This window comes from Esox lucius, chromosome 13 (assembly GCF_011004845.1).
Source record: "Esox lucius isolate fEsoLuc1 chromosome 13, fEsoLuc1.pri, whole genome shotgun sequence".
NCBI lineage: Eukaryota > Metazoa > Chordata > Actinopteri > Esociformes > Esocidae > Esox > Esox lucius.
The window spans coordinates 35,434,512-35,461,676 of NC_047581.1; the positions used below are offsets into that span (position 1 = coordinate 35,434,512).

A 27,165-nucleotide genomic window follows, 5' to 3' on the forward strand; every position below is an offset into this window, starting at 1 on the left:
TCATCGGCACGACAACCAAAGACCGTGAAGAGACTTCTGCAAGGTCATCGGCATGACAACCACAGACTGTGAGGAGACTTCTGCGAGGTCATTGGCATGAAAAACAAACTAACTGCAGAGAACAGTCACTAATAGCAAACTTGGATTGCTATGAAAGTCTTGGTTTAAATGCGGATGAAAGTCTTGGATTAAATGCGGATTGTATTAGATGAAACATATGCAAATAAGACTTGTTTATGTTTTTTTAATTCTTGGATAAAAACCCATTTTGTAGACATTTACAATTCCGACGTGTGGTAAGTGAGAAGTACACTGACCCCATTTAACATAGGGGAGAGTGGATAATGGTTATATCTATATTTTCCCAAGGGAGTTCCATCAATATACACTCAGGCATGCATTGTGATCTTTTATTATTTTAGGTCAGCATGCTGCCTAAAAATATCATATATCCATAAGAGTCTAATTTTCTTTCAAAAACAAGATAAACCATGTTCTGAATCAGAGGATCACCACTAATAAATTACAACACATCCTATTTAGGTACAAGGTAAATATAATACAAACTAAACATCAAGATCTATACATGTTGCCCTAAAACAGATAAGTTCTAAACAAGCGCTCAGACTTGATCAAATAGTCTGAACCGTCCTAAAGCATTCTGAAACATGTATCCCCCAACACGGCGTACTTCAGCTTCTGACTGATTGAACAAACCTATCAAACTGTCTGTGAATCGTTTGCCAGGGTGTTTGAAACGCCCTGGGAGTTCTGTGAAATCTCCCCACCTCGACTTTTCTCTTAAATACTTTACCTCAACACAAAAACAGGTTAACTCCCCTGTAGACCCGTCCATCAAAACTTACTTAAAGTAGCTTGTATTTCTGGAACTGCACATGCCATGTCATCTCTGTCAGGGCTTCATAAACCAGCTCTAAAGACCACGGTGTACACTGCCGTCTGTGTTTAAGATAATGCTCAAAGGTGTGAAATTGGATTTGGGTCTGCCAGATTGAGCAGGTAGAGGAAACCGTAAAGACTTAGGTTTGCCTGCTGCTCACACTCATGCTGGAGTATTGGTGACAACATCCACAGTGTTGATAACATGCATATTATGTAGAACATGTTCATCGGAAATTCAAGTGCGCGAGGGAGAAACTTTGTATGGTAACACAATGTGGCTCAGTGGACCGACCACGGTTAGCTAGGTATGTAGTAAATCAAACGGTGAAGTGGTCTCTCGCGATTATATTCGTCTTGTGTGCTACGTGATACTTTTGTCATTTTAGTTTTGTGCTGGATTCCCTGGCAACATTTCCACATTTACAACGAAGGCACGGGAGCAGCCATTCAACTTGGTTTTGTTCCTCCCCGATAAAATCCGTCTGACTGATTCTTATCATTTCCATTAAGCTTGTCAGCAATTAAAAGCCCAACCGAACCACAGCAAAGGCAGCTAAGCTGTAATTCTGAGTTAAGATTTTTTGCCACGCCTTTATCATTTAATTGCAGAAATTACACAGATGTTAGATTTTCTTTATTAATTCCAATAGATACAGATTTTTCTCATTGGACTGTAATGAGTGAAAAGAAAACTGTCAGTCATTAGTACATATTCAGGCCATATCAAATAGGTTTTTCGCCCTAGAGCTTAATATAGAGAACAACAACTGAAGGTTCATTGCAGAAGTCTCTTCCACTCTGAAATCAGCCTCGGGCATAATTCATGAGGCGGATGTTGACAAGATCAGGATAGCATGTGGAGCTGTCAATCAACGAAAGAACTTGGCCTTTTCACTCCATAAACACAAAATGACAGAAGCAGAACAAATGTATGTGTCATTTATCACACCATCCGATAGAGCAGAACATTATGAGTCTGTGTTTTATATAGATACAAAACAAAATTGTGATTATATTGATACAACATGAAGCATTTGGTTGTGTTCTAATGCATCAATAAGAACAAATCTCAGCTATGTTTTGTTAAGAGAAGACTCAATAATAAAGTGTATTTATTAAGCACTATAGTAAAGTATAATAATGCTCAGTTGTCAAAGCAATAACATTAAAAGCAAAGTATTTATTAAGTAAAGTACTAAGGTAAAGTATAATTATGTTCAGCTGTCAAAGCTACAAAATTAAAATCCAGCTATTTATCTTTATTTTCCTCATTTAATATTTATAGTACAGCCATAACTCCCTGTAGAGTCTGTCTCAAATTCTGACAATATCAGAGAGGAAGAGAAAATCACTTTTCTCCAGAACGTCTCTGTTTATCTCCTGTGTCTTGTTTAACCTTGGTGTAAGTGAAAAAGACTGTGGAGGAGTTATGAGACAAACGCATTTGGTTCAGCATTACTCTCTCTTTCCCCCTTTATCCATCTTCCTTCCCCATCTATCCCTTTCCCCTGCTCTCTCTATCTATCCCTTTATGTCTCTCTATCTGTCCCTTTATGTCTCTCTATCTATCCCTTTATGTCTATCTATCTATCCCTTTATGTCTCTCTATCCCTTTATGTCTCTCTATCTATCCCTTTATGTCTATCAATCTATCCCTTTATGCCTCTCTATATATCCCTTTATGTCTCTCTATCCCTTTATGTCTATCTATCCCTTTATGTCTCTGTATCTATCCCTTTATGTCTCTCTATCTATCCCTTTATGTCTGTCTATCTATATATCCCTTTATGTCTCTCTATCTATCCCTTTATGTCTATCTATCTATCCCTTTATTTCTATCTATCCCTTTATGTCTCTCTATCTATCCCTTTATGTCTATCTATCTATCCCTTTATGTCTCTCTATCTATCCCTTTATGTCTCTCTATCTATCCCTTTATGTCTATCTATCCCTTTCCCCTGCTCTCTCTCCCAACCATTTATGTTTGGAAGAGATCCATCCCTCCCTCTCTTTCTCTAAGCTAATATCCATCTGCCCCAGACATCCCCAGAATGCATTAGGAGCTGCTTTCCATCATCTACAGACGCACCTGTGAGAAAGACGGCATGCGTATGGCTAAGCGAATGACCAGATCAGCCAAGCAGTGACACAGAGCCAGGGAACACAGCAGCTGACCTACATATCATCCAGCAGGATATAGAGACGTTTAGCGCTCACAAACAATGACTAAATACTAGTCTCTAGGTCAGTGTTAGTGGCCAGTGGGGGGCACTACTTTGTAACTCGTTCATGTGTGGGGATTCTGATGGGTACAGATTCAGCTAGACTGCCAAGCCATGGTGGGAACCCCATTATACATTTACTTCAATGTAAATGTATAATGGGGCGGGAGTGCTATGACAAGGCGTTTCAGGGCACATCGTTTGACAGTTTTGCTTCAAGGTTTGGGTTAGGTTTAGGGTTATGGAGAAATTCCTCAACTGACCTACTGGAGTAACATATATTTACAATACCGTGCAAAAGTCTTGGAAACCTGAAATTTGAACTAAAGCCATTTATTTGGGTAGTAAGTGTGCATTTGTTAAATATTATGTTAAATACTATTTTTTTTTTACAAATAAACATTCCCCAAATAAATGTTAGTTGGACGTTCAGGTGACTGAGACTTTTGTGTATTAAATATCTATATTTCTTCATACACATGTTCTGTTTATTGAGACATACAGTACAAACATACACCAACAACTCTCCCCCATTTTTGTCTCTCTACAGGGAAGGCAAAGACATTCATCGGTTCCAGAGAGCTCAGCACATCCAAAAGTGCCCCACATTTCCAATAACCACGACCCTTCTGAGTATCTGACCTGCACTGCCCCCTGTTAAATCAAATAGGTGGTCATTCTTTCACAAATCACAGAAGAAGAAGAAGAGGATAATTAGCCTCAAACAGGCCTTTGTGTCCATCCAAAGAGAACTGGATGTCATTGAATATTAGAGGCAGTGTGTATTGTCACATGCCTGTTGGAGTGTGTGTATGAGTGAGTGTCTCTTCAAAGTCATTAGTTTGATTTAAGTGTTGTTTTATCCTTTATTTTTTAATCAGATTTTACTAATCGCTTGAGTTCCTTGAGGTGAAAGACAATTCCATGATGTCAGGGCTCTATACTGTGACCAGTCCCATGGTGGTAGGTCTTGTTGGCTTATTATGGGTGTCTATGCTTTATGTTATGTAACTGTGAAGCAATTTTCTGTCACAATAATATTTAAAAAAAGAAATGGTGCAGCCTCTCTTTCTCTGCTATAAAGCAAGAGAGACTGGCATGCATACTACCTGTATTAGCCCTCCCATTGTCAAAGTCAGTTCTGTGTGAGTTGTTTTGAGAAGCAAAACTGCAGCTTTGCTAGATCTTTCTCTGTTTCACCTGATTATAATGCCAGGCAGTAGACAGGGTTGGTAGACAAGAAGCAAGCCTGAACAACTAGTGCACTTGATCACTGTATCGAAGAAACTGTAGTCTTCTGAAATGTTACCTGGTATAAGGTAAGGTCATTTTGAGGACAAAGTTGGAATGACATCTGATTCTGGACAATAAAAACAGACAGGGCCGTGCATAACACTCCCCAAAATGATCCGCTTTACCCCTGAACCTCAGTTTAATTGGAACTGTGAATGGTGGCGACATGCCTGAGCAGGACGAAGTCACGTTCCCTTCATTTAAACCCGTTTGTGATGGTTTGGAGGAGTGTGGCACTTTTCAATGGGGTGATCACATGTCCGGGGTGCAACTTCAAAGTGTGACACCCCAGGCTTACCAATACCTTTTCTTTCTCTCTTTTTGACCCTCGCTCCTTTCCTTTTTGTACGTGGAGATCTTGCGGAGAACGGTGAGTGTCCGCAGCTCAGAGGTTTGCGGTGATCGGCCTACTTACTGTGCTGGCAGTGGATACCGTTGAAGCCGGCTGGACACTTGCAGACGTAGCCTATGAATGTGTCGCCTCTGTAAGTTTCACTGATTTCACACACTCCTCTGTTGTGGCACGGGTTCGGCTGACAGGGTCCTGAGTGGGGGGGTGGGGGGGGGGGGGCAGAAGAGGATTCCACATTATCAAGGGGTCTTTTTGTCATTACGTGTTAGCGTTACAGTGGCGATGTGTTGAGATTCAGCCTTTTTCTTTTCCAACTAAGTGAATGCAATACACTGGTTGGAACTCTGAGAAACTGATAAGTACTGACATTGACAGATACAATGATGGCTAGAGAGATGGAGGAGGAATGATAGATGAAGAGAGTGTGATAGATGAAATGCCTGTCGTTCATGGAGATTTAGTTCGAGAGTTCTGCAAGAATGCCCAAGGCACAGGGGCTGTGCTAACTATCCTGGAATAACCCCTTTTTGAAAATGCTGCATTTCCTATGAGTAAAAAAGAAATACGCCCACACAGCAAAAACACACATACATTTTAAGCAGCAAAGTTGAAATCTCAATAAGTGCAACACATTTTCTTTGAAAGGACAGAATGTCTTGTCTGTCTTGGTTGAGGCTGATTCATAACACTCCTGTGTTTTCCTTGAGCCTCAACTACTTTTCCCATTTCTCTTTTCTCTAAGGGAACAATAATGACAGCAAAAGCTTGGATTCAAAGTCACAGTAACCAAACACTTATGACAAAACACTATTTTACTGCACCTCAACATAGTGCCCTCCACACAGTGCTCTAACATTGCTTTGTAAAACTTCTCATCGACGACTTCAATATGCAGCGTGGGCAAATGTGAAAGACAAGGCTTATTGGTTTCATAACTCACAGTCTGCCAATATCTCCCTCATGTTTTAAACAACAAGGTATACAACTGTCTGGATGCTGTCAAAGATTCCAAGATGGAGTTTGATGGCAAAACTTTCTCTCACAGGGAAGATATTAATACAAAATATTTGGGAGCGATGGAGGGGATCAACTGTCAAATGTGTTTCACATCAAATCATGTCTTTTCTCCTGACTGAGACATCTTACACATGTGTATTGGCTCGTTAAATAAAAGATGGGTCAGTAATGGTGGACTGTTCTGATGCCCAGGTCAGTTGTTTTGCTCAGTTGCACCTGCCTTGTGCCTGCAACTCCTAATAACTCACCAGCAACCCATCTGCCTATAGGTCAGACTAAAGTCTGGGGCTGAATCAGGCCCACGTCCAGTTCAATCTGGCCAGAGGTAGGTTTGATTATAAAGTTAAAACATTTACTGTATAGGGGCAGAAAGAAAAAAACAACCCAGTCTTACACTACATTCACTGAATATAAAAATAATATCTGTCCTTTTCCGGCTCCTGAATCAACTTTGACCTAGAAATGATGCATTAAACGTTCAGCTCTGCATTGAACTTTGCCCAGCCTTTCTATATGCGGTAGAGTAATCATCTGACACACACAGCATGCTGGACATGTTGACACAGAACAACTCTACATGCAGGTCAGTGTCCGCTGCCCGGGGGAATTGGGATTTCATCTTCAGACCAGAGAGAGAGAGTGCCCCTCTACTGGCCCTCTAACACCATTTTCAGTAGCATCTGATCTACCGTCCAGGGATTGACCCTGATTAGCTGCAAAGGCAAGCCAACAGGGATTCTGGTGTGCTATGCCGTGGCGTGATGACAGACTGGAATAAGTGGGAATAAAGGAACTCTCAACTCTGCTCTCTCAAACCCTAAACAAACCTAATCCAGTTGTGGCAGCAACCTTAACCAATACCCTGCCTTGTGTATATAGACACCAATACTGAGCCAATAGTCATTTAGAACAAAAGCACTTCACATTGTACAGGCAGCTGAAAATTATAAAAGTGTTTCTCCAATCAACATTGAATCCTGTTAATCCTGTTCCAGGAGGTCTTCCATCCAGTACGTTCTCCCTCCAATCCCAGTTGTGACTAACCTGACTTGGCTTTTCATCCAGCTCATCATTAGAATCAGGGTTGGAGAGAAAACCTACAGGGTGGTAGTTCTCCAGGACCAGGGTTGGAGAGAGAACCTACAGGGTGGTAGTTCTCCAGGAACAGGGTTGGAGAGAGAACCTACAGGGTGGTAGTTCTCCAGGAACAGGGTTGGAGAGAGAACCTACAGGGTGGTAGTTCTCCAGGACCAGGGTTGGAGAGAGAACCTACAGGGTGGTAGTTCTCCAGGAACAGGGTTGGAGAGAGAACCTACAGGGTGGTAGTTCTCCAGGAACAGGGTTGGAGAGAGAACCTACAGGGTGGTAGTTCTCCAGGACCAGGGTTGGAGAGAGAACCTACAGGGTGGTAGTTCTCCAGGAACAGGGTTGGGCAAGATGGAACGGGGGGGTGTTTTATTAAGGTCCTGTATTATACCAACTCTCTGGGGTACCATAACATAGTTACCAGTAAGTTCCCAGGACTTCAATGATAACCATGTCAGGACGTTTTAAGTTTTTTATATGTCTTTGTTATATAATTGCTTACATTTCTTAACCAAAATTGTGCGTTACAAACATTTGAGAAATACAAATGAGGATCTTAGACTTGCTCCGTTTGGCTTTTTTGTTTTTCTTCTTTGGGAAGAGAAAGTCTCTCTCTAGGATGTCCTTGAAAACAATACAGACAGTGACATGTCAAAAGTCTTTCAGGAATTATGTGAACTGCTGAATCTAGCAGAGGTCAAGGTAGACTACTTGAGTTCTCTGGCAATGTAAGAGGATTATTTCTCACTTTGGTCACTTGCCTTAAGCTATAGTTGGTGTCTGAATGAAACAGATAGTCGCCACCGATCTGATACATGATCCTGGTGGTCTTGAAGCAGTCGCTTACACTTCATCATCACAAAGATCTGACCAATGAAGCTTTCTCTGCTTCTCCTGCGGTCTTTGAAGGTGTACAAGCTCATGCCTGACATACTGGATTGGTCGGAAGCCCAAAAACCCAAACGACATGCGATGGAAAATGCAGTTATTCCGTATTGAAATGATATCATATTGCTTATTCCTATGTTAAAGGGAAATTCTAAGTATAATCAAGCAACTGAGCAAGAGCATTGTGTGTGTGTGTGTGTGTGTGTGTGTGTTTCTGCACTTCTCACAGATGAGTACAGCTATGTCGAACTTCTCAAGGGCTATAGACACCCTGTTATGCCGAGCTTCCACAGAACAGCTTGTGAGGCATGTAGTCTTATCATGCATGGGGAGGGTGCCACAAATGGGCTGTACTGAGTGCTTATAGGCCTGAATGGAGAGCATATGAATGGGTAGCATTTGACCGGACTCTGCTGGGAGTGTTGTCAACCGCTCCAGGTTGGCAAATCTTTAATATAGCTATAATTGTGAAAAGAAACGACAGAGTCTCTGCCTTTCTGATTAGAATTTCCGCGACAGGCATCACAGCCCTTGAGTGGTAACGGAGACCTTGCTCTGTGCCTGAGGTGATGTGCGCACCCAGTCTTCTCTATGTTCATTCTCATTGCGTCACACCTTGTCAGTGTTACGTGAATGAGGTTTGATAGAAGAGGAAAAAAGTGGCAGGCCTGGCCTCAGTCTCCAGCCCATCGATAGTTCACATGGGCTGGAGCCTTTTCCACGGGGAGCGAAATGGTGAACTAGCAGTCCGTTTGTCGGGTTCATTTGCTTTCATTAGAAGCTACTTTGGTCCTTTCAACACAGGTCCTCGCTGTGCTGTCTGGCTTGGGGAACAGGAACTATGCCGGTCCACCAGTCCGTAGGCTCGGTCCCTCGTGATGATGCTGAGCTCTTCCACTTTTGAAAGTTCAGCTTTGAACTTGGCCATTTATTGGAAGTGGTTTTCTCCTTGCTGTGGTCAGAGGGTCCTTAGTTGGATGCAGTGCTCCTCTTTCAGCTCTCCTAGACCTGTGAAAACCTCAAGATAGCACTCCTACCACTGGACATCAACTAGTTAATGCAGCCTGCTTTGAGATTCAGCTTCTCAATTGTGCATCTCATGCAGTTGGACATTTTTCCTTTTTGCCTGAGTTGATAGTTATATTTTGGGAATTTTGTTTCAGCATCAACCTTATCCCACAACTCTGTCTACTGTTGGTGGTTCTCTCTGTGTCTGACCATAGTGGTGTCTCTCTTTAGTGTGAGACTGGCATGCATATGAAGTCGCACTGATATTTTGGCGTCCAGTAGCCCTTTGACAATTCTATCTCTGATGAGTTCGTCTCTTAGATTTTCATAATATTATTCAGTGTTCTGACAGAGCATACAATTCTGTGTTGAAGTAATATACACATTCATTTGGCGCCTGTTACATTTTGCCACATTCTGCTTTCCTGTGAAATATTCTCAGAAGTTGTCCTCCACTGTGTTGTACTCTATATCTGAGCCTTTGTTAATCCTAATCCACAAATTATGTTGTCTGCTTTGTCACTCATGCGATATATTAGTGTGCTCACTTGATGCTCTTCTGAAGCCTGAATGAGATTGCATGCATCTCTCAAGCTCTCAAAAGATCTGAACCATATCTCAACTTCCGTTGATTTTGAGACATCAAATGTCTCTTGGTGCCTTATTTGGTAAGTACTGTAGATGCCGATATTTGCTACATTTTGGCAATTTTGCTTGGGCGGGATGCCTTTTCTCCTCCTAAGCTTCTTTTCTCTTCCTGAGTTTAACTGGCAGTCACTGCTACTGTATGCCAGTGCCTCTGTGCACATTCCCAGGCTAGAGATGATCAAAACATTATAGTGCATCAAGTTTTAGGTGCAGCTTCAACACATTGCCTAGCAACCATGGCCCTTTCCCAGCTCACACCTCTAGCTGCACAGGGGTAGCAATGGAGTTTAGCATGAGAGCTCACTTGCATTTCTCATAGAAATTTGCATAAAGCAATAGCCCAACCATGAATTCCTCCATGTCAGGGATCTCACTTGAGGATTACTTGTCCTGACAATGACTTGTCAATGATCCGTCCACTTCTGACACAACGCTGTGTTTTTAATGAGGAATCGGCCCAACCTCATCTGGCAACAGCTTGCAGTTCTGCTCAGTACATTGTTAAACTCCTCCCAGGTGGGAGTGTTCCTTGCTTGACCAGTAAAAAAATAAATAAAAAAATTAGGACAATTGCCTTTGGCATAAGGAAATACGCTGTCCTGCAAATGAATATTGAAGAGTCACCTATTGGCTTCCCATCCTCAACAGCTCCCTCAAGTAGCACAGGTACAAGTGCCATGATTGTGGTTCAGCCCAATAAATGAGTCATGTGTCTGCTTTGAAACCACATTCATCAGCGTATTTCTTGGCATCACATGTCATCAGCAAATTGAGTGGAAGGCCATTCTGTTCACGTACTAGTCTTGGGGTGGTACATTCATATCTGGGTGTCGTCTATTCCGCAGAGGAGAGATGCTACGTGGAAGTGCACTTGAGTGGCATTCATTATCTATGATTATTCAACGATGGTTTTGCACATAATTTGCCAACGGAATGTACTTTGCATTATTGTTATTATTACAAATTAAAATGACATTAAAAACGACACCTGCTGAGGAACATTTCAGGAATTCTGAATTACTTTAATTATTGTGATTTTTTTTCTCCAAATTAACTGGCCTATATTTGAGAAGCAATACCCTCATTCCACCACAAAGCATGGCTATGGCTATGGAGAAAAATGTACAAACATATCCAGAGCAGCATACTGGAGGAATTAGGGTTAACTGTCCTGATCGAGGACAGGGTGACAGATGTTTCACCTTCGGATTTAATCTAGCAGCCTTTCAGTTACTAGCCAGATGCTCTAAACGCTAGCCACTCTGCCCCAGCAATATTAGACAATAATATGGCCAATGTTGAAAGAATAGTCAGATGAACTGAGATCAAAAATAACAATGCATTTTGCCATCTTTCTCCAAGGACAAAGAACATGAATGCTAGATAATGACTGTGCAAGGGACTTTGTGGCACAGTGGAAGGATCGGCAAACTCCAAACCAACAGATTTTGGCTTCAAATCAGTGTCAATCTGCCTTGGTGACCATGACACTACAGGCATTGCTGGAGTACACCTGGGTAAGCCTCAAACACAAATTTTAGCCACAAATAATTTGAATAGCCTTTCTTCTCATAGGGACATTATAAGTACAGTAAAACAAGGACACTTTTTTTTTTTTAAATATCCTTAATATTAATTAATATTAATTTCAGTCACAACAATAGAGTAGCAAGACAACAACATAAACCCAGTGGAGAATGATGTTTTAGAATGGACACCAGCAAGTATTACTGTACATGTTGTTGGCATTTGCCAGAAGTTGTACTGTACATGATTTGCAAACGAGGGTAACCCTATCAAAGTGAAGCCTATTTTCGCCTCTGCCCCGGTATCAGTTATACTCCGACTGTTGGCTAATTAGTTGAACAGAGGAAAGTATAACAGCTTTCACAGAGGCCTTGCTCTCTGAGGAGAGAATGTGACAGGCATCAGGGCTGTTTTGACGTGACGATCCATAACAGAACAAAGGAACCCTGACAGCCTCTCTAATGGAGAATGCATCCCTGCACAAGTGTAGCCACAGCTGAAATGGGGGGGGGGGCTCGAAACGCAGTGGTCTATATTAGCATGGTGTCCTTTGAGATGTCATACTGCTGAAATTGTCTTTGTCCTACCACATTGTTTTCTTTACTGCCATTGTGTGTGCATAGAAGAGGTTGGGAGCTTGGCTTTTTTGAATGTCAGCCGGTGTAGTCTCATGTGCACTAGCCCTTGGTCTCTGATTGATGTGGGAAACGCTTCGCCGGTGCGGTAGCCACAGTTACCTTTCGGGCTGCAAAGAGAGCAAAATCAATCAATGGTGAAAACCTGACCGGCGCTTAAACACCGAAAATCATCCCACGTTTCCGCTAAGATCAATCACCAAAGGCTGACATTTTGTTGGGTGCAGTCAAACCCCTAAATCCTATTTGGCAGATTACAGGAACGTTATCTAATTCCAAAGCTGGGGGATTGTATATTTACCAAGCACAGTTTAATTACGCCGAGGGATAATCCGTATACATTACAGACTGGCATCTAAACTCAGATAACTGTATGTACAGTAATTTTTTAGATCATGCACCTTTAAAGCTGAGTTATAATATTAAAGCAAAGGCAATGTGCCATGCTGGCAGTGAGCAGTCTATATTAGAAGGATTTTTCCTCTGTGGTTATTCGTCATGTTACATTTTCTTCCATTCAAGTGTAGGGACACAGCATGTTTCTTACAGTACGTTACACATGCATAGGCCACGACAAAGTGACTAGTAGATAATGCCATAACAATGCATACTTTGACAGAAGAGACCCTCACTGGTTTACCGTATAGCCTTGTACCAGGGGGTATATCAGCAAGATGACCTATCTATTCTCAGAGAGGCTACCAACCCCCACTCCAGCTGATAATTTACCAAACCCCAAACCTCAACCATCCTCAAGCCTGACCCAAAATCAGGGCAAAAAGAGAGGAACCCTCCCCCATTTCTACTCCACTGTTGGAGGACTGACAAACATTTGCGGGCAGTGGATACAGTCATGTCTGACTACCAGACATGACTGCCGAGGGCATAAACTGACAAAGAAGTCTGCACATACTGTATCTGTGTATTTACATGGATAATTGAGCGAATCTAGTTGGTTTCTACACTATGAACATAAACGTTTTGTGGAAGATCATTCAGAGGTTCTTCCAAAAGCATTGTTCTGAAACTCTTTGAAGGCTTTCTTAAGTTAGCCTCTTCCAATGGTTCCAGGAAATGCCCCTTTTGTTTTAGAACCGTTTGTGTGTAAAGTCCAACCGTCTAGACGCCAAAGGCCAACAAACTGAAGGAAAGACGAACTATAACATTTACAGACCACGTTATAGATTAAGCGAACAAACGTTAGTTATCATATGGTGAATCCCTGATACATTACATTACACATTTGTCTTTTGCTTCCATTCATTAGTGTAAATTAGGAATTTCAAATTCAGAGATGCTCTAGACTGGCTCTAATGTTGGCCTGAATATGTCACTTCCTTTTATTTTTTCCCTGCTTCTTCTGCCTCTTGAGATGGTCTCACTGGTTCACAGGCTCATGGTCACTGCACCCACCCTTCTCAATCCACGCTGATAGCAACTGGCATGGATCCACAAATGGGCGGACAGTGCCTTCTCAGCAGGATACATCCCTTGGTGCTTCTAATAAGTCTGTTCTTCTTTACCGTTCTACTTGTACACATTCCGGCAGATTCTCATGACGAACTGGTTCCGACCCAGTGACATTAGACAATAAAAATGTATTTGCGAAGTCACAGTGTAAAAATTAACATAGACGACTTGAAAAGGAACTCCCGGGGTCTTTGGTACATCAACTACTTCCCAGCTGGGTCAAGACAAAGTTCACTGCTCAAGAATTTGAGAAAGAGCAGGGAGAACTAATCAGACCAGACTAAATGCCACAGGAATGTCTGAACACTGGCATAGGGGACCTTGGAAGAAAGCACCTCCCGTCCTGACCTTGTGAGCCAATCAGACCTAATCCTGCCCCAATCAGACAAAGTCACCACAAAAGTGTTTTTCTGCATATGAGTGTGAATCATTCTCTGATTCACTTCCTATTGGCAGTTGCAGCTTATTAAAGTCCCAGCTGATCTATAAGTCGCTTTTAGGCAAATCCCCTCTTTACTTCAGATCATTCCTCAGCATCATCCTGGTTAACAGAACGCTGTGCTATGGTTGAAAAGTCACACTGGTCATCACCAAAAGCCACCGTCTCCGTTGGTCCATACTTTCCAGTGTTTCTGCTGCTAACTAGAACGAATCAACACCCCTTATTCATTCAAAGTCCAAATGTTAAGTCTGATCTCTGCACCAGCCATGCACCATGGCCAACTTTATATCACTTGTCTCCTCATAGGGTGATTACTTCTGCACCTTGTCCACCTATAAATACAGCCTGTATCACATCATATGTAAAACGTATTGACCTTTTGCATACTGCACCATAGTTGTTTTGGACTGGATTTGATCTGATTTGTATTATATTCATGTGTGACTGTCTTCCAGTTGATATGCCTTTGGCCAGTCCCTCATTGTAAATGAGAATTGGTTCTCACTTGGCTTACCTGGTCAAATTAGGAATGAATATCAGACCTAATCAGATTTGACATTTTGTTATTTTCAAGAAATAATGTTTGCCCAATTTCTATAAAGCTTCTGAGGTCTGCGAAGCACATTTCTCAAAAGGAAGATAGCACAAGAGGAAAAGCCACTACAAAGAGATGCATAGAGGAATTCCTTCCCTTTCATCTGGCATGCAGTACATTTATATACAGTATGGTATATGGTCCTGTACAAGCTTAATAGAGATCTTAATATTCACAGAATAATCCCCAGCCGACTCCTCTGGTGTACGGTACAAAATATGGACATTGCTACTTTCTTAACATTGAATTAATAATAAGGACCAAACCTTATATGTCAGCACTGCTTCTGACACCTTATTCATTAGAAATAAATCAGCACATAATTATGTGTACAAGAGTGTCCAACATCAGCAACATGTTCAAAGAGCGCTTTAAATAGTGTAGTAGACTGCACTGAAAAGATCATACTGCGATTAGGCGGAAAAATGTGCTATAAGGAGAAATTTGCATACAATGTCTCACTCCCACACTTGGAATTAAGGAGGATGAAAATGCTGTGCCAAGCTGTTCTCACTCCCTTCAGCTTCACAGTACCTTTTCTCCAGCAACACAGTGGAATATTACAGATCCTATGTGGTTTGGAGGAGAATGGAATTGGCTAATGTAAGAGCACCATTAATGCATAGCGTAAGCAGCTTGCACTGTGCAAGGACCGAACGCACCGGGATGGTGAGAAGCTTTTAGCATGTCAGAGTCTGAGTGGGCCAGGTCTCAGAGTGGATGTGGAGTGTAAAAATGCTGCGCGGCCCATATACTGCTGTGTTCTGCTACACAGGCCTAATGGCCGACCAGTGTCCATAACAGTAAACCTGTTACTCACTCCCAGTTTACCCCCAAAAAAATATACATAATTAATCTATTTCACAAGTATGTGGTGACTAATAACCCTTACAGTAGAAAGAATGAATGCTCCCTCATCACATATTAAATATACATATCACATTCCATGATTAATTAATACCAGTGGAGAAACAGGATGGTGATGTAATTAGAAGGAAGGTGCATTTTCTGTCCAGTAAAGATAAGTGGTCCATCCTTTTAAATGTGCTGAGAGTTTACTAAGATCTTTGGGAATTCAATGGAAATTCGCCACCCCTTACTTTGCATAGGGATTGCATTGTGTTTAGGTACGGTTCTGTTTAATTGTTACTTACAGAAGGAATGTGAAAGGCATATGCATATAATTTCATCAACTGAAAGAAATCATTTGGAAATGATGGGAAAAGCATTAGACCAAAGGTGAAAACACAACAGTTCATTTGACAAAGTGAGTCTGAGTAAAAAAATAAAATAATCTATTTTCTCTCCAGCATCTGTGGATATTTAAATCTTTAATCACTCTGGATACATTGAATAATATGAGGCAAATATTACTGGAAAATGTTGACTGTGTAACATTGGACAAAAAGTCAAGTGAAGGATTGAGTGGCAGAAGTTACTACGGTTTTTATCAGAACAGCCCATTATAGCCCATTATAATGTGCGATCTGGATGAAATGGGCATTATGTGAAGGGTGGTTCTGTTGTCAACATCACTTGCTAAGTGAAAAAGGCAATTCAGAGAAACCAACTGACGAATCAGGACACATAGAAAGGACTCATGATTCAATCTGTGTTCCGTGGTTCCTTTTCCTCACAGTTGATGAAAGTAATTTTATTCTGTTCAGAACGACTGAGAGTATGAAGCTGTACTGCATGTTATGAGTTTGGAGTTTATGATGTTGTAGATTGGAGTGGACATCAACTCTGTATTTATTATAAAGACAAAAAATCGTCCAAGTGGTGGGAGGGATGGGGTGCTTAAGTTCAGAGCGCCTTGTCAATCAAATCCATACCATATGTAAAGTGAAGAGCCTTAGGCCTGACGCAATTTATAGCATATTACTGAACATCCAGTGAACAGAGACATCATGAACAGCACATTACTGAAGATCCAGTGAACAGAGACATCATGAACAGCACATTACTGAACATCCAGTGAACAGAGACATCATGTACAGCACATTACTGAAAATCCAGTGAGCAGAGACATCATGTACAGCGCATCACTGAACATCCGGTGAACATTCTGGTCACCCCTCTGAGCCTGGGCCCTCTCTAGGTTTCTTCCTAAATTTTGGCATTCTTAAGGAGTTTTTCCTAGCCACTGAAATTCAACACTACTGTTGTTTGCTCCTTGGGGATTAAGGCCAGGTGTTTTGTAAAAGCACTTTGTGATATCTGCTGATGTAAAAAGGGCTTTATAAATATATGTGATTGATTGATTGACAAAGACATCACATATAACTATGATTTAGTCTACAGCAACTGCTATCCTATTAATCAGCTAACTAGATCAGTGTCCAAATCTGCCATTTTCATGTTTATTTGGTTTTATATGACCTTAGGGAGGGTATGGTTTGCTTGCATGCGGATGTGTTGACATTTGTGGACGAATGAGCGCCTGACTAAAATTCCATCAACTGCGGTGTGCATTTACATGTTATACAATTTTATTTCACAAGTTGAAAGTGGACACAATTTTCACATTCCTAAAACTGATTGCTATGTAATTGACTGAAGCACGGGGATTGTCCATAAAAATAATGTGTCCTACAGAATATGATGTTAGGTTTTATATTTTAAAATCAACAATGAAAGCCATTTCCCATTTAGGGTCATTGTACTAAAACACCATAGTAACACAATATACTGACCTCAATATAACTATCCAAAGCAGAAAAGTGAGAAGAGGACATTAGCATGGATGTATCTGGGCTGTGGTCTAGTGACAGCTATTCACTGTTTTGAATATGTCAGATTTGAGGTCAAATCAATCTATATGCATGGTTTCAGGAAAGCTATTCCATTCGAATGGACTAATTCCATTCCCAATTAAACATGACTGAATGCGAAATGAAACTGACCCCAACAATACCCGTTTTTATCTGACTAGCAACCTCAGAAGATGGATAACATTGGATTGCGCTCTCTGACAAGTCTGAAAAAATTATTCAGTATCTCTTCCTTTATTTACCATTAGATATTATTGCCATACAACAAACATGTTAAAACCTAAATCTTCGAACAGGCTTCTGAGAAGTTCATTTCTTTTAGGAACATTGGAAAATTGGCTTTCGTAGGCATCAGATGCTATACTGGAATACATTTTCTAAAAGTCCATTGGGATGATCTTAGCCATACTGTGCACAGTATGCAAATAGAAAGTGAATCAAACATGAGCCAGCTCCTCTGGGGAAATGTGGGGACAAGATCACAGAAATGCTTATAGAGGTACGCTAACCAGAGTTAAGCCACAACATGAGCAATAGGGGCATGGAGAGTTGGAAAGTCCTCAACTGACAAACTAACCTGATTCATAGCTACAGTCGCTTTTAAGTGTGAAACATTTGCAGAACGCTTGTTGAAGCTTATTTGTTAAGGAGGATTCTCGAAAGTGTTATCTAATGGTATAATCACCTAAATATTTAACCATATTACAGATCACTTAATTTTTATAGCCTTTAATTAGTCTCTTTCTAACATTCCTATTTACTAGATAAAATGTCTTGGTTTGTTGTTTCGGAGTGTTCTGGATTAATATGGTTTAAGTACCCAAACTCTGGAAATCTACAGTGCTGAGAGACAGCATGTAAATTGTTCAGCATTTTCTGAATTGTTGCATATATTTCACTTTTTTTTTAAAGAAAATAACACAAAGCCATTGTACTATACTATACAATTTTACTTTAAATTTCTGTTGTTAAAAGTGATAAAATATGAACCTCTAGTCTAATCAGTTCAATACACTACATAAGTCAACTTATTAGTCACTTATGTTTGACTTATGTGGTGTAAGTTAAATAGTCATACCATATTACTTGCATCAAGGCTGTAACTACTCAGTCTTGACTGGGCAATGAATAATGTTTTGTGCCATTTCGTCACAAGTCACTTTTACTGTAGGAACAGAAGACAATTGTAGACAACTTCAAAATTCACATGGATGTTAGAGATGATTATGGATACTCATTCAGTGAGGAGATGGATACTGTTGGAGCCATTTCATTGACAACCAGCGTGTGGCGCTGGGAGTGGGAAAGGTATATTTAAATGTGGCCTAATTGGGTCAGCTGTGTTGCGCACAGCAAGGTCACAGTGTTTCTGGACCGTGGTTACGTGTATGATAACATGGTAGGATCAAGAGGAACTATTCGTTTTGTTTGATTGTGTTGATGTTTACTTAAAATAAACAGATTGTCATATCCAACTCTTGGACAACAAGTTATTCCTTGGCAATTGTTTGTACAAAACGCGTATCTACAACGATGCCACACGTTAACTGACGACCAACCAAAGGAACAAATGTGCGCCAACAGATACCATTTGTTTATCGTACTGGATATGTTCAACTTCTGCAATGATTATGAAATACATGAACCAATCACGAATAATAATAATTAAGAAAGTTACATTTAAATCCACAAGACATTTCTTATTGTGAATCTTTTAGCTAGAGACAGGTTTTTGACTTCCCCTAATTCTCTGGTTTTAGCAAAATGACTTAAGGGGCTGATTCATACTCTATTCTAGGACTTCATCTGTGTCTATGAAACAGTCCTACAAAAAAGTTTAAATAAAAAGAATACTGGTAACATTTGTTCAAAAAATAAACAACAAAACACTTGTTTTTGTGTTGTTTGTTTAATAACTTTCATATTATGTATTATAACTACTTAGATGAAGATCTGATCACATTTTAGTTCAAACTAATGGCGTGGAATACTGTCTCTATAATGCATCACAGCCAGCTATGGCTTTAAGTAAATTAATTTAGCTACCTAGCTAACTGGCTGGTCTGTTCCACCGGTCTCTCTCATAGATTTGAGTTACAGTAAGCATACACCAGTAAGCATACACCAGTAAGCATACACCAGTAAGCATACACCAGTAAGCATACACCAGTAAGCATACACCTTGGGGCATTTCAGTAAATTAATTTGAATAACATTAATTTAATTACCATGCGATGGTCCTACAATGTATTGTTAGCAAGCAATGCCTCACAAAGAGGTGACAAGATTTATGTCATCTTCACTGGCTTTTGAAGGTCTTTTTTAACTTTTAAGCTTTTGTACCTAAATGAGCACTTCTGTAATGTTAAGAAACGTTATTTGGTGTGCAACTTTCTACACTTTTTCCTCATGCTGACTTTCTTAAGCTGTTATTTTACCTGGTAATTATGCTAAGCACACACTCATTTACAGCAACAACATGGAAGCAATTCAGTTTTACTGTCTTGCTCAGGGACAGAACAACAGGGTTTTTAATGTATAACATGTATATGATAAGAATGTGTGGTCTTGGACGGACTACTCCATTGGTTAAAAACATATTTTTTTTAACACTCGCTCTAAGAGTTTGTGTTTGTGAGCAAGAAAAAGAAAAAAAAAATGTGGAAGAGAACTGAATGGACAACTGAAAGGTCATATGAAGGAACTGATAATGAATAGTACAGACACATACAGCACAGAAAGACTGACACACACACACACACACACACACACAAGTGCAGAAATATCCCACCTGCTGAAGTCGGTTCCTCACCATCTGCTGCTGTGGAAGGAGAAAAGAAAGAGCAGAGAAAATGAGCAGTTATTTTATTGTGAGGCTTTAACATAACACCACTAGAGGGTAACTTACTGCAAAGGCTTTAATAGTGTAACTCCATTATGGACCTCGAAGGGGTTTGACTGTATAATGAACTAAAATAATGATCTAATCAATTGACTGATGCATGGATCCATAACTCATAAACTCTCAATATTCCCTTGGGGAGTCACAACATCCCAGTAAGCCAATGCTACGACCAAAACCGCTTCAGTTCATACCACGCAAGTCAAAGGGACCCATCCAGTACACAGTGCTATCGTATATTGCTAGAGCTTCAACAAACCCTGTCCCCCTCATGCCCCCTGTGGCTTTTAAACACTGGTCACTGGCCTTTGACTAATGTGGACTCATCATTCTGGACCAGTGTACAGTAGGATTACTCCGCAAGGCGTACAAGGACGAATGTCTCCCCTAATCCCACTCCTATACCACGGGTGAGTGACAGACCCGAGACCTAGACTGTCTCCCATCATTATTACAGCTCTGTTTCTCTGCCCTATCACATGCTAGAGTGGACCTGCCACAAGCACAACAGTCACTGAGGACACAATGCTGTTGTTCTCCTACACATTGTGACGTGTTCTTTTTTTTTTCTCATATTATATATTAAAGACAAAACACGTCCACTTTATTCTCTTTCCAAATGATCAGCCACTTTGAATGGATTTTATAAATATTACTCTGTGTACTGAATGGATTTCTGTTCTTTTATAAATTTAAACATAAGGTTGTAATCCACCTACAGCAGAGTGTTCGTATTTCTTAGGGGATGAGGGCTTTTCGCACTGTAATTGGTTTCAAGTATAAAACGTATTTGTTTGTTTAGGGATGTTACCAGCAAACAGCTTTATTTTGAAAACCTATATGATTAGACATTACTTTCCAACCATGAAAGGATATACATAATGACTTCTCTTTCGGCAACGACAATCAATTCGGCATTGAAAAAAGCACAAGTATAAGTTAGTTCTGCCTGAACTCATCCAACAATTGGAAAACACTACGATGACCAGATGTATGTGTGAGAATCGTTTGTCCTCTGTAACTGTAACCTAGTGGGGCCCTCCCAGAAGGCGCCAGCGGTTAGAAGTACTACACTGAAGCGTTAATGCGCCCCACTACACCCTGGGTTTAATACCAAGGTGTGTCATTGCCATTCATGACCAAGAGGTTTCAAAGGGCGGTTCGTTGCCCGGGGCGAAGGCAGTTGGAGACAGAGAAGCCAGTCCTTCTCTCCATGCGTGCTCCGACACCGAAGACAGGTTGGATTACAGGACTGGTTCTGATAACGCTGAGTTCACCCCACCAACCGGTTTCATAAAGGCAACAGTGAAGTCATCCCCGGTGTGACCCCACACATCCAAGCCTGGAGCCTTATATTAAAAAGCAACAACATCTACAGCGAGCTAAATGTCAGAGCTGATGCTCTCCAGGAGCACAACACCAAAATGGCCGCTTACAGGAAGCACTCTATAGAACCGGCAAAAATGTCAACAAAGAACAAATACACGACTAAGAACAAATCCTACAGCTGCAGCTATTTATTCATGTTTTACCATTATGTTACCTGGTAAGTATGCTAAGAACACATTCTTATTAACAACAATGACCTGCTAGCAATTAGGGTGAGTGGTCTTTCCCAGGGACCCAATGACAGGGTTTTGACCAGTACTGTAGGCTACCCTGTATCCCCATGGTCATGGCACATTAGGCGTCGTCAGAACATCCCAGACCACAAGGTATCACCCTGCAGAGCCTACTGTACAAGCCTATCAGTCAACCCGAATGTCTTCTATGCTTGTTGCCAGGCATGTAACTCTAAACCGTGCATGAGACCACCTGTGGAACCGTAGGGATTTCTCAAAACCGTAGCGGAAAGCCTTTCTAAACAGGTAAACATTGGCATGGTCCGTGGGGCCCGACATTATACCAGGGCAGACCCGCTGGCAGGTCTCTTCAGGGACATCTCCAACCTCCCCCTGACCCAGATTGTAACAACAACCAGCTTCAAGCAAACTGTCATAGTCCCTGTGCCCAAGGACGCAAAGGAAACCTACCTAAATTACCATTAGCCCTCACATCTGGCAGCCCGGAAATGCTTTAAAAGGCTGGTCATGGCACAAATTGGAACCATTATCCCGGTTCAATTTGCGCACCCCCAAAAAAAGATCCAGAGACAAAGAATTCTTATTTGCGCTCCACACTGCTATCTCCCACCTGGACATGAGGAACATTCATAAGTAAGAGCCCTGTTCACCACAGATCAGAGTTCAATACCATAATATATGCTCCAAGCTCATCACTAAGCACAAAACCTAAGGACCGAACCTCCTTCTGCATCTGGGTTGGGGACAACAACACATCCATCACGGTCATCCTGAACACAAGGCATGGTTAGTCCCCTCCAGTACTCCCTGTTAGTTCACGAAGTGGCCTAGCACAACATGACATGGAAAACACCAGGGACACTGGCAAGTCTGTAAATATCAGGACCTTGCAATGATTCTATCCCAGGCCTTTAGTCTGTTAAACAAGGGTGCCAAATGAAAGATTGTATAGCTTGGTAGAGCAATGGGCTTGAAACCTCAGGGTTGCGGTTTTGATTCCCATGGGGGGAGGGCCAGTTCATGAAAGTAGTATCACTACTAGATAAGTGTCCGCTAAAGGACTTAAATGTAAAATGCTAATGTATTGTCTGTTTCCCTTTCGGTATTGAAAATATCCATAGGCAATACACCCCCCCCCCCCCCCCTACATACGCTCCAAAAACTCAGTCATGCATAGCAAGAGCACACCCAGCCCTGAGTAATTACAATGCATTTATTTTGTAGTAGTATCTTGCATCAGAAAGTGATGTATTTTGGAGTTTGTTTTCAGGCTTTCAGACCTACCTTATCCTCAAATAGACAGAACAGCCAATTGGCTAGTTATCAGAATTGTAACTGATAGCGGGCACAGCCTCTGGGTTCTCTGTATATTGTAAGCCTTAGGTTGCAAAGAACTCTCATGGCTTCAATGTTTCCACTCCCAATATCAGACATGTGCCCAGTGCCTAAAAACACTTGATCTAAGGTAGAACACGCTGTTAGTTCCATGTTTTGACACCAATAACAGCCAATGCATCATGTCATCTTTTCAGCTGGTACTCACGTACCTTCAGGTAACTCTGCAGAAGCATGCGTGTGTCCTTCTGTGAAAAAAAAACAACACTTGCATGTTCCTCAAAAATGTATTAATTCTTTGCTCAAAGCAGTTGAAAAAAATTATGATTTTGTTAGAAGAGAATTTCAGGGAAAAAACCTGGGAATTCCCGACTGAAATTACTGAAATGTGAGAAAGTCACAAGCAAACCCAACAGATACCATATTATCGTCTGCATGGGCAAGTAATTAGTATCTAGCTCAATGTCACAGTTGGTGTAGTGGTGGAGATTGAAGGAACCAGGCGCAAGCAGAGTGGCAGTCAATGTTGCGGGTTTTTAATTGAAAATAACACTGAGCACTTAAAAATGTTAAATGAAGGGGGGGAAAAAGTGTAAACCAAAACGACCCACTCACCACGTACATTGACAAACTTAGACATGGAACAATGACCGACAAGGACTGGGAGAACATGGCTGAACTAAATACACAGGCTCACGAGGAGAACAGAAACAGGTGGGGGCTAAATGCAGGTGAAAGGAATAGACTGTTAAACTGAAACAAGAACAGGAAGGACCATACAAGGACAAGACAAGTCAAGGACAAACAGAAAACACGAAGCGTAACGGTCCCATCAGGCTGGGACCGTTACACTCAAATAATATGGGTTTGTAGAGACAGTTTCAGAACCTACACTCTAAAATACAGTATGCACCTCAAGAGGTTTCTCTCCCAATTCTCTCCCAATTTCTATTTAAAATCTGTTTCCCTTTCTGTAAAAGGGAGGTTCCTTAGAAGTCCATTCTCAGTAACTGTCACTGGCCACTTTAGTTATGAACCAATGGTTGCCTGACACATTTTGGAACTGTGCAATTGCTGTCCAACGTGCATGGAATTAGAGACATTTGAAAGTTTCAGCCATTTTCTCCTGAAAAAACTTAATGGAAATCCGTATAATGACAGCAGAGAATGGTAACGCAGTGTTTTATTCAAGTTAGTTGAAGATTTTATCCAAGTCCTCTTTTTCCAGAGAGAAAGAAATAGAATGACACAAGCATGGAAGTGATTCAAGATCTTTTTCTCAAACATCAACATTGTCTCTGCCAATACTCTCTGAAGGGACCCTAGTCTTTTCAGACAGAACCATGTCCAGGGGTAGTGTCCTTCTGTGCACATTAAGTCCCTAATTCAATAAACAGAGTGTCCTTTCTGTCTTCTTGTCAGGCCGTATAACCACACGTGACACAGAAAACCATCTCAGCATAGTGGTGACTACAGTATTATGACAGCTTATCTGTACTATCCAGGATATTTCCCAAGAAACGCACATGCATAAAATCACATGCACATAATAATGTCATCAAACACGTGTGTAGAAATAATGTCATCAAACACATGAAGAAAACCCTAGCTGATGAGTAACCAAGGGTGATGACAGTGGAAAAAAAGGAAGTCTCCTGCAATCCCAGATGTCTGGCAGAAGAAGCGCCTTGTGAATTTTTCCCAGGCACCAGATGACTCTACTGATCCCAAGACCAAGAGACCAGACAAACTCCACAGTTCTCTTAATATAGGTTCCCTTTGCATCCCATCCTCTTCAGCCACTTGAAGAGATTTAGAAAATCCTCTAAAGACCAACATTGGTACTGTCTGTTGGTGGATCATTTCTGTCAAGTCTGGCAATTGCTTTCAAATCACATGTTTTATGTTGTTTTTTTGTTTTGTTTTTTACTGTCATGTTACTAGGTAAGTACTGTAAGAACACGTTCATATTTACAGCAACAATCTGGGAACAATTAGGGAGGACAGTCTCCTACGTCTGGGCTGAAGCAGAGCTCTGAGTCAGTGGATCGTACATTTGGACCTGAGGTCAGCACTGTTGGGGGACCTGTGGGACCGTAGCGAGGCAATAGGAACCATCCCTGTGTGCTTGAAAATAATGGATTCCTGTGGCAGCATTGACACACATAATGAAGTTCAAGACCCATCTCAAACACCGAGTTAAAATAGAAGGATATGTTGCTTAAGGAAACAATTACATGCTAAAATCCTGGGAAAGATTTGTGGAAAGTTTAGAGTTTTATTTGAGAGTGATTTGGTTAACTTCTGACATTGTACCAGGAAACAATGGTTTGCTAAAGAGGTTGTCATCTGTTTTTCTCCAATAGGGTGTGGTTGGACTGGGTGGGACAAGGATCACTGAAGGGTGAAGAAGAAGAGAGGAGGTGGGCAGAAAAAAAAAGATCTGTGTGGGTTGTGGATTATTTGTTTAGGTAAAAAGAGCATGAAAAAGACAAGGGAATTACATATGATCCAGGCAATGTTGTATGTATTTTGATGTATCCATTAGCGCATCGTTATGCTTTATTTGATAGGATATCGAGGAAGGATAGAGTTTTCTAAAACAGCAAGGGGCTGGATTCAAACACACGTGTGTTCCACGGACAGTGGTGCAGAACATTTGACCAACTGAGACCACAATATATATTTTTCAAATGGAAAACCAGCATTATATGTCTGATATAACGTAATTTACTCCGATGTATGGGTTATTGGATACACAGTTAATTCTTATTATTGCTGTCCAAAGCAAAAACACCATACAAGAAAGGTCCCAAACGGCAGAGAAAAATCACAGATTCAATAACATTTCACGTCACCAAAGACATGGTACCAATTAACACGGTTACCAAAGAGGGTTTTAAAAACATTATCCGGTCGCTTGAGAAACGGTATGTAATGCCATCACGCAACTATTTTTCTCAAGTTGCCATCCCAGAGCTGTACGAGAAATGCAAGGCACAAGTTGAAACAAAGCTGTCACAAGTGGAATATTATACAGCTACAACAGACTTGTGGTGCAGTCGGACAACGGAGTCCTACATAAGTCTGACCGTACACTTTATTAATGAGGACTTCCACCTGAAAAGTCGCTGTTTGCAAACTGCATTTTTCTCAGAGGATCATACAAGTGAGAACATCACAACAGGGACGAGAAGCTTTAGCTGATTGGGGCCTAGATGAGAGTCATCTAGTCTGTATAACAACAGACAATGCTGTGAACATGGTGCAGGCTGCACCTGAACAAGTGGACCAGATTGCAGTGCTTTGGCCACAGACTGCCTCTTGGTAAGTTGGTAAGTTATGCCCAATTGTGCATTCTATTTGACTACTGTTGCTATTGCTATACTATTACATATTAATACCTAGCAACCTGTTCTGCAATATAAAAATGTTCATAGGTTTCATACATTTTAATTTTAGAGGATGGGGCTGGGGAAGAATAAAGGATACAGAATGTCAGGTTGATAGCCAAAGCTCTTTCTGAAGACATCCTCTGTTTTTTCATATTGCAATACATATTGCAGAAAAAAAAAATCGCAATATCAGTTATTTCCAAAATCGTGCAACCCTAATCAATACACACACACACACACACACAAACAGAAACACAGACACACCCAGAGGAAATGGGATGTCAAACACATAGAGGACAGAGACAGTTCCCATGATTTCCCCTCCTACATCAAGTGTGTGTTCCAATGTTATCTCAGGCTGAGTCCAGCCCACAAACATTAGGTTCCTGTCCGGGACGACAAACACAGAAACATGGGCAGCGGTCCATCGCGTGCACATATGTGTGTACGTGTGAAGCTAAATATTATCATTTACACAGCACGCTGTTCTTGGAGCTAGCTGACTAAGGATACATTTTTCTCTGTAATGTTATTTTATTGTGGCTTGCCAAAAAAAACAAAAAAAACACTGTTGACTTTGATCAGCTCGATTCAGTTTTGAAATGAAGTATAACAAAGATTCATTACTCCAGCCATATACGGTAAACTTGGAAAACTAAAAAATGCTCAGATGAACTATTGGTCTCAAGTTGTCTTCCCTTTGCTTCCAAACATTTCTGTATATTGTTGATAAAAACATGTATTTTCTTACATTGTTTGTTAAGAATGGCTTTCAGCAAGACATTTTGGAGTGTAATTACTCTGCCAAATATTACTTGCAAAAGATTCCGTTGTCATTTCCCAAGCGCCACAACAGAAGGAAAAGCTCAAAGCAATGATGGCAACTTTAGAAAAGTACTCAAAAGATGAAACCATTATAGGACACATTACAACATCACTTTTCGTACAATTTGCTGAATTTCATTGAAAGAAAACGAGATTTCACACAACCTGCCAACATTGTCCTATCAGAATCACCCTCTGAACACTGGACAGTTGTGATGTTTTAAATAAATTGGAGGGATTGGTTGTTTAAAAACAAGTGAAGTCT

The 27,165-nt window shown here is 41.0% G+C and overlaps 1 protein-coding gene across 4 annotated transcripts in view; it reads right to left on the reverse strand.

Moving 5' to 3' along the window:
• edil3a (EGF-like repeats and discoidin I-like domains 3a) overlaps nt 1-27,165 on the reverse strand; it is a 162,193-nt gene that overhangs the window by 104,794 nt on the left and 30,234 nt on the right. Inside the window, exons 2-4 of one of the 4 annotated variants that reach the window (XM_010877132.4) lie at nt 22,893-22,928; nt 19,652-19,681; nt 4,834-4,962 (exon numbers count right to left, since the gene is read on the reverse strand). In XM_010877132.4, the coding sequence (XP_010875434.1) occupies nt 4,834-4,962; nt 19,652-19,681; nt 22,893-22,928 (195 nt within the window). The remainder of the gene's footprint in view (nt 1-4,833; nt 4,963-19,651; nt 19,682-22,892; nt 22,929-27,165) is intronic. The other 3 variants (XM_010877134.5, XM_010877133.5, XM_010877135.5) reach the window with 3 other exon arrangements.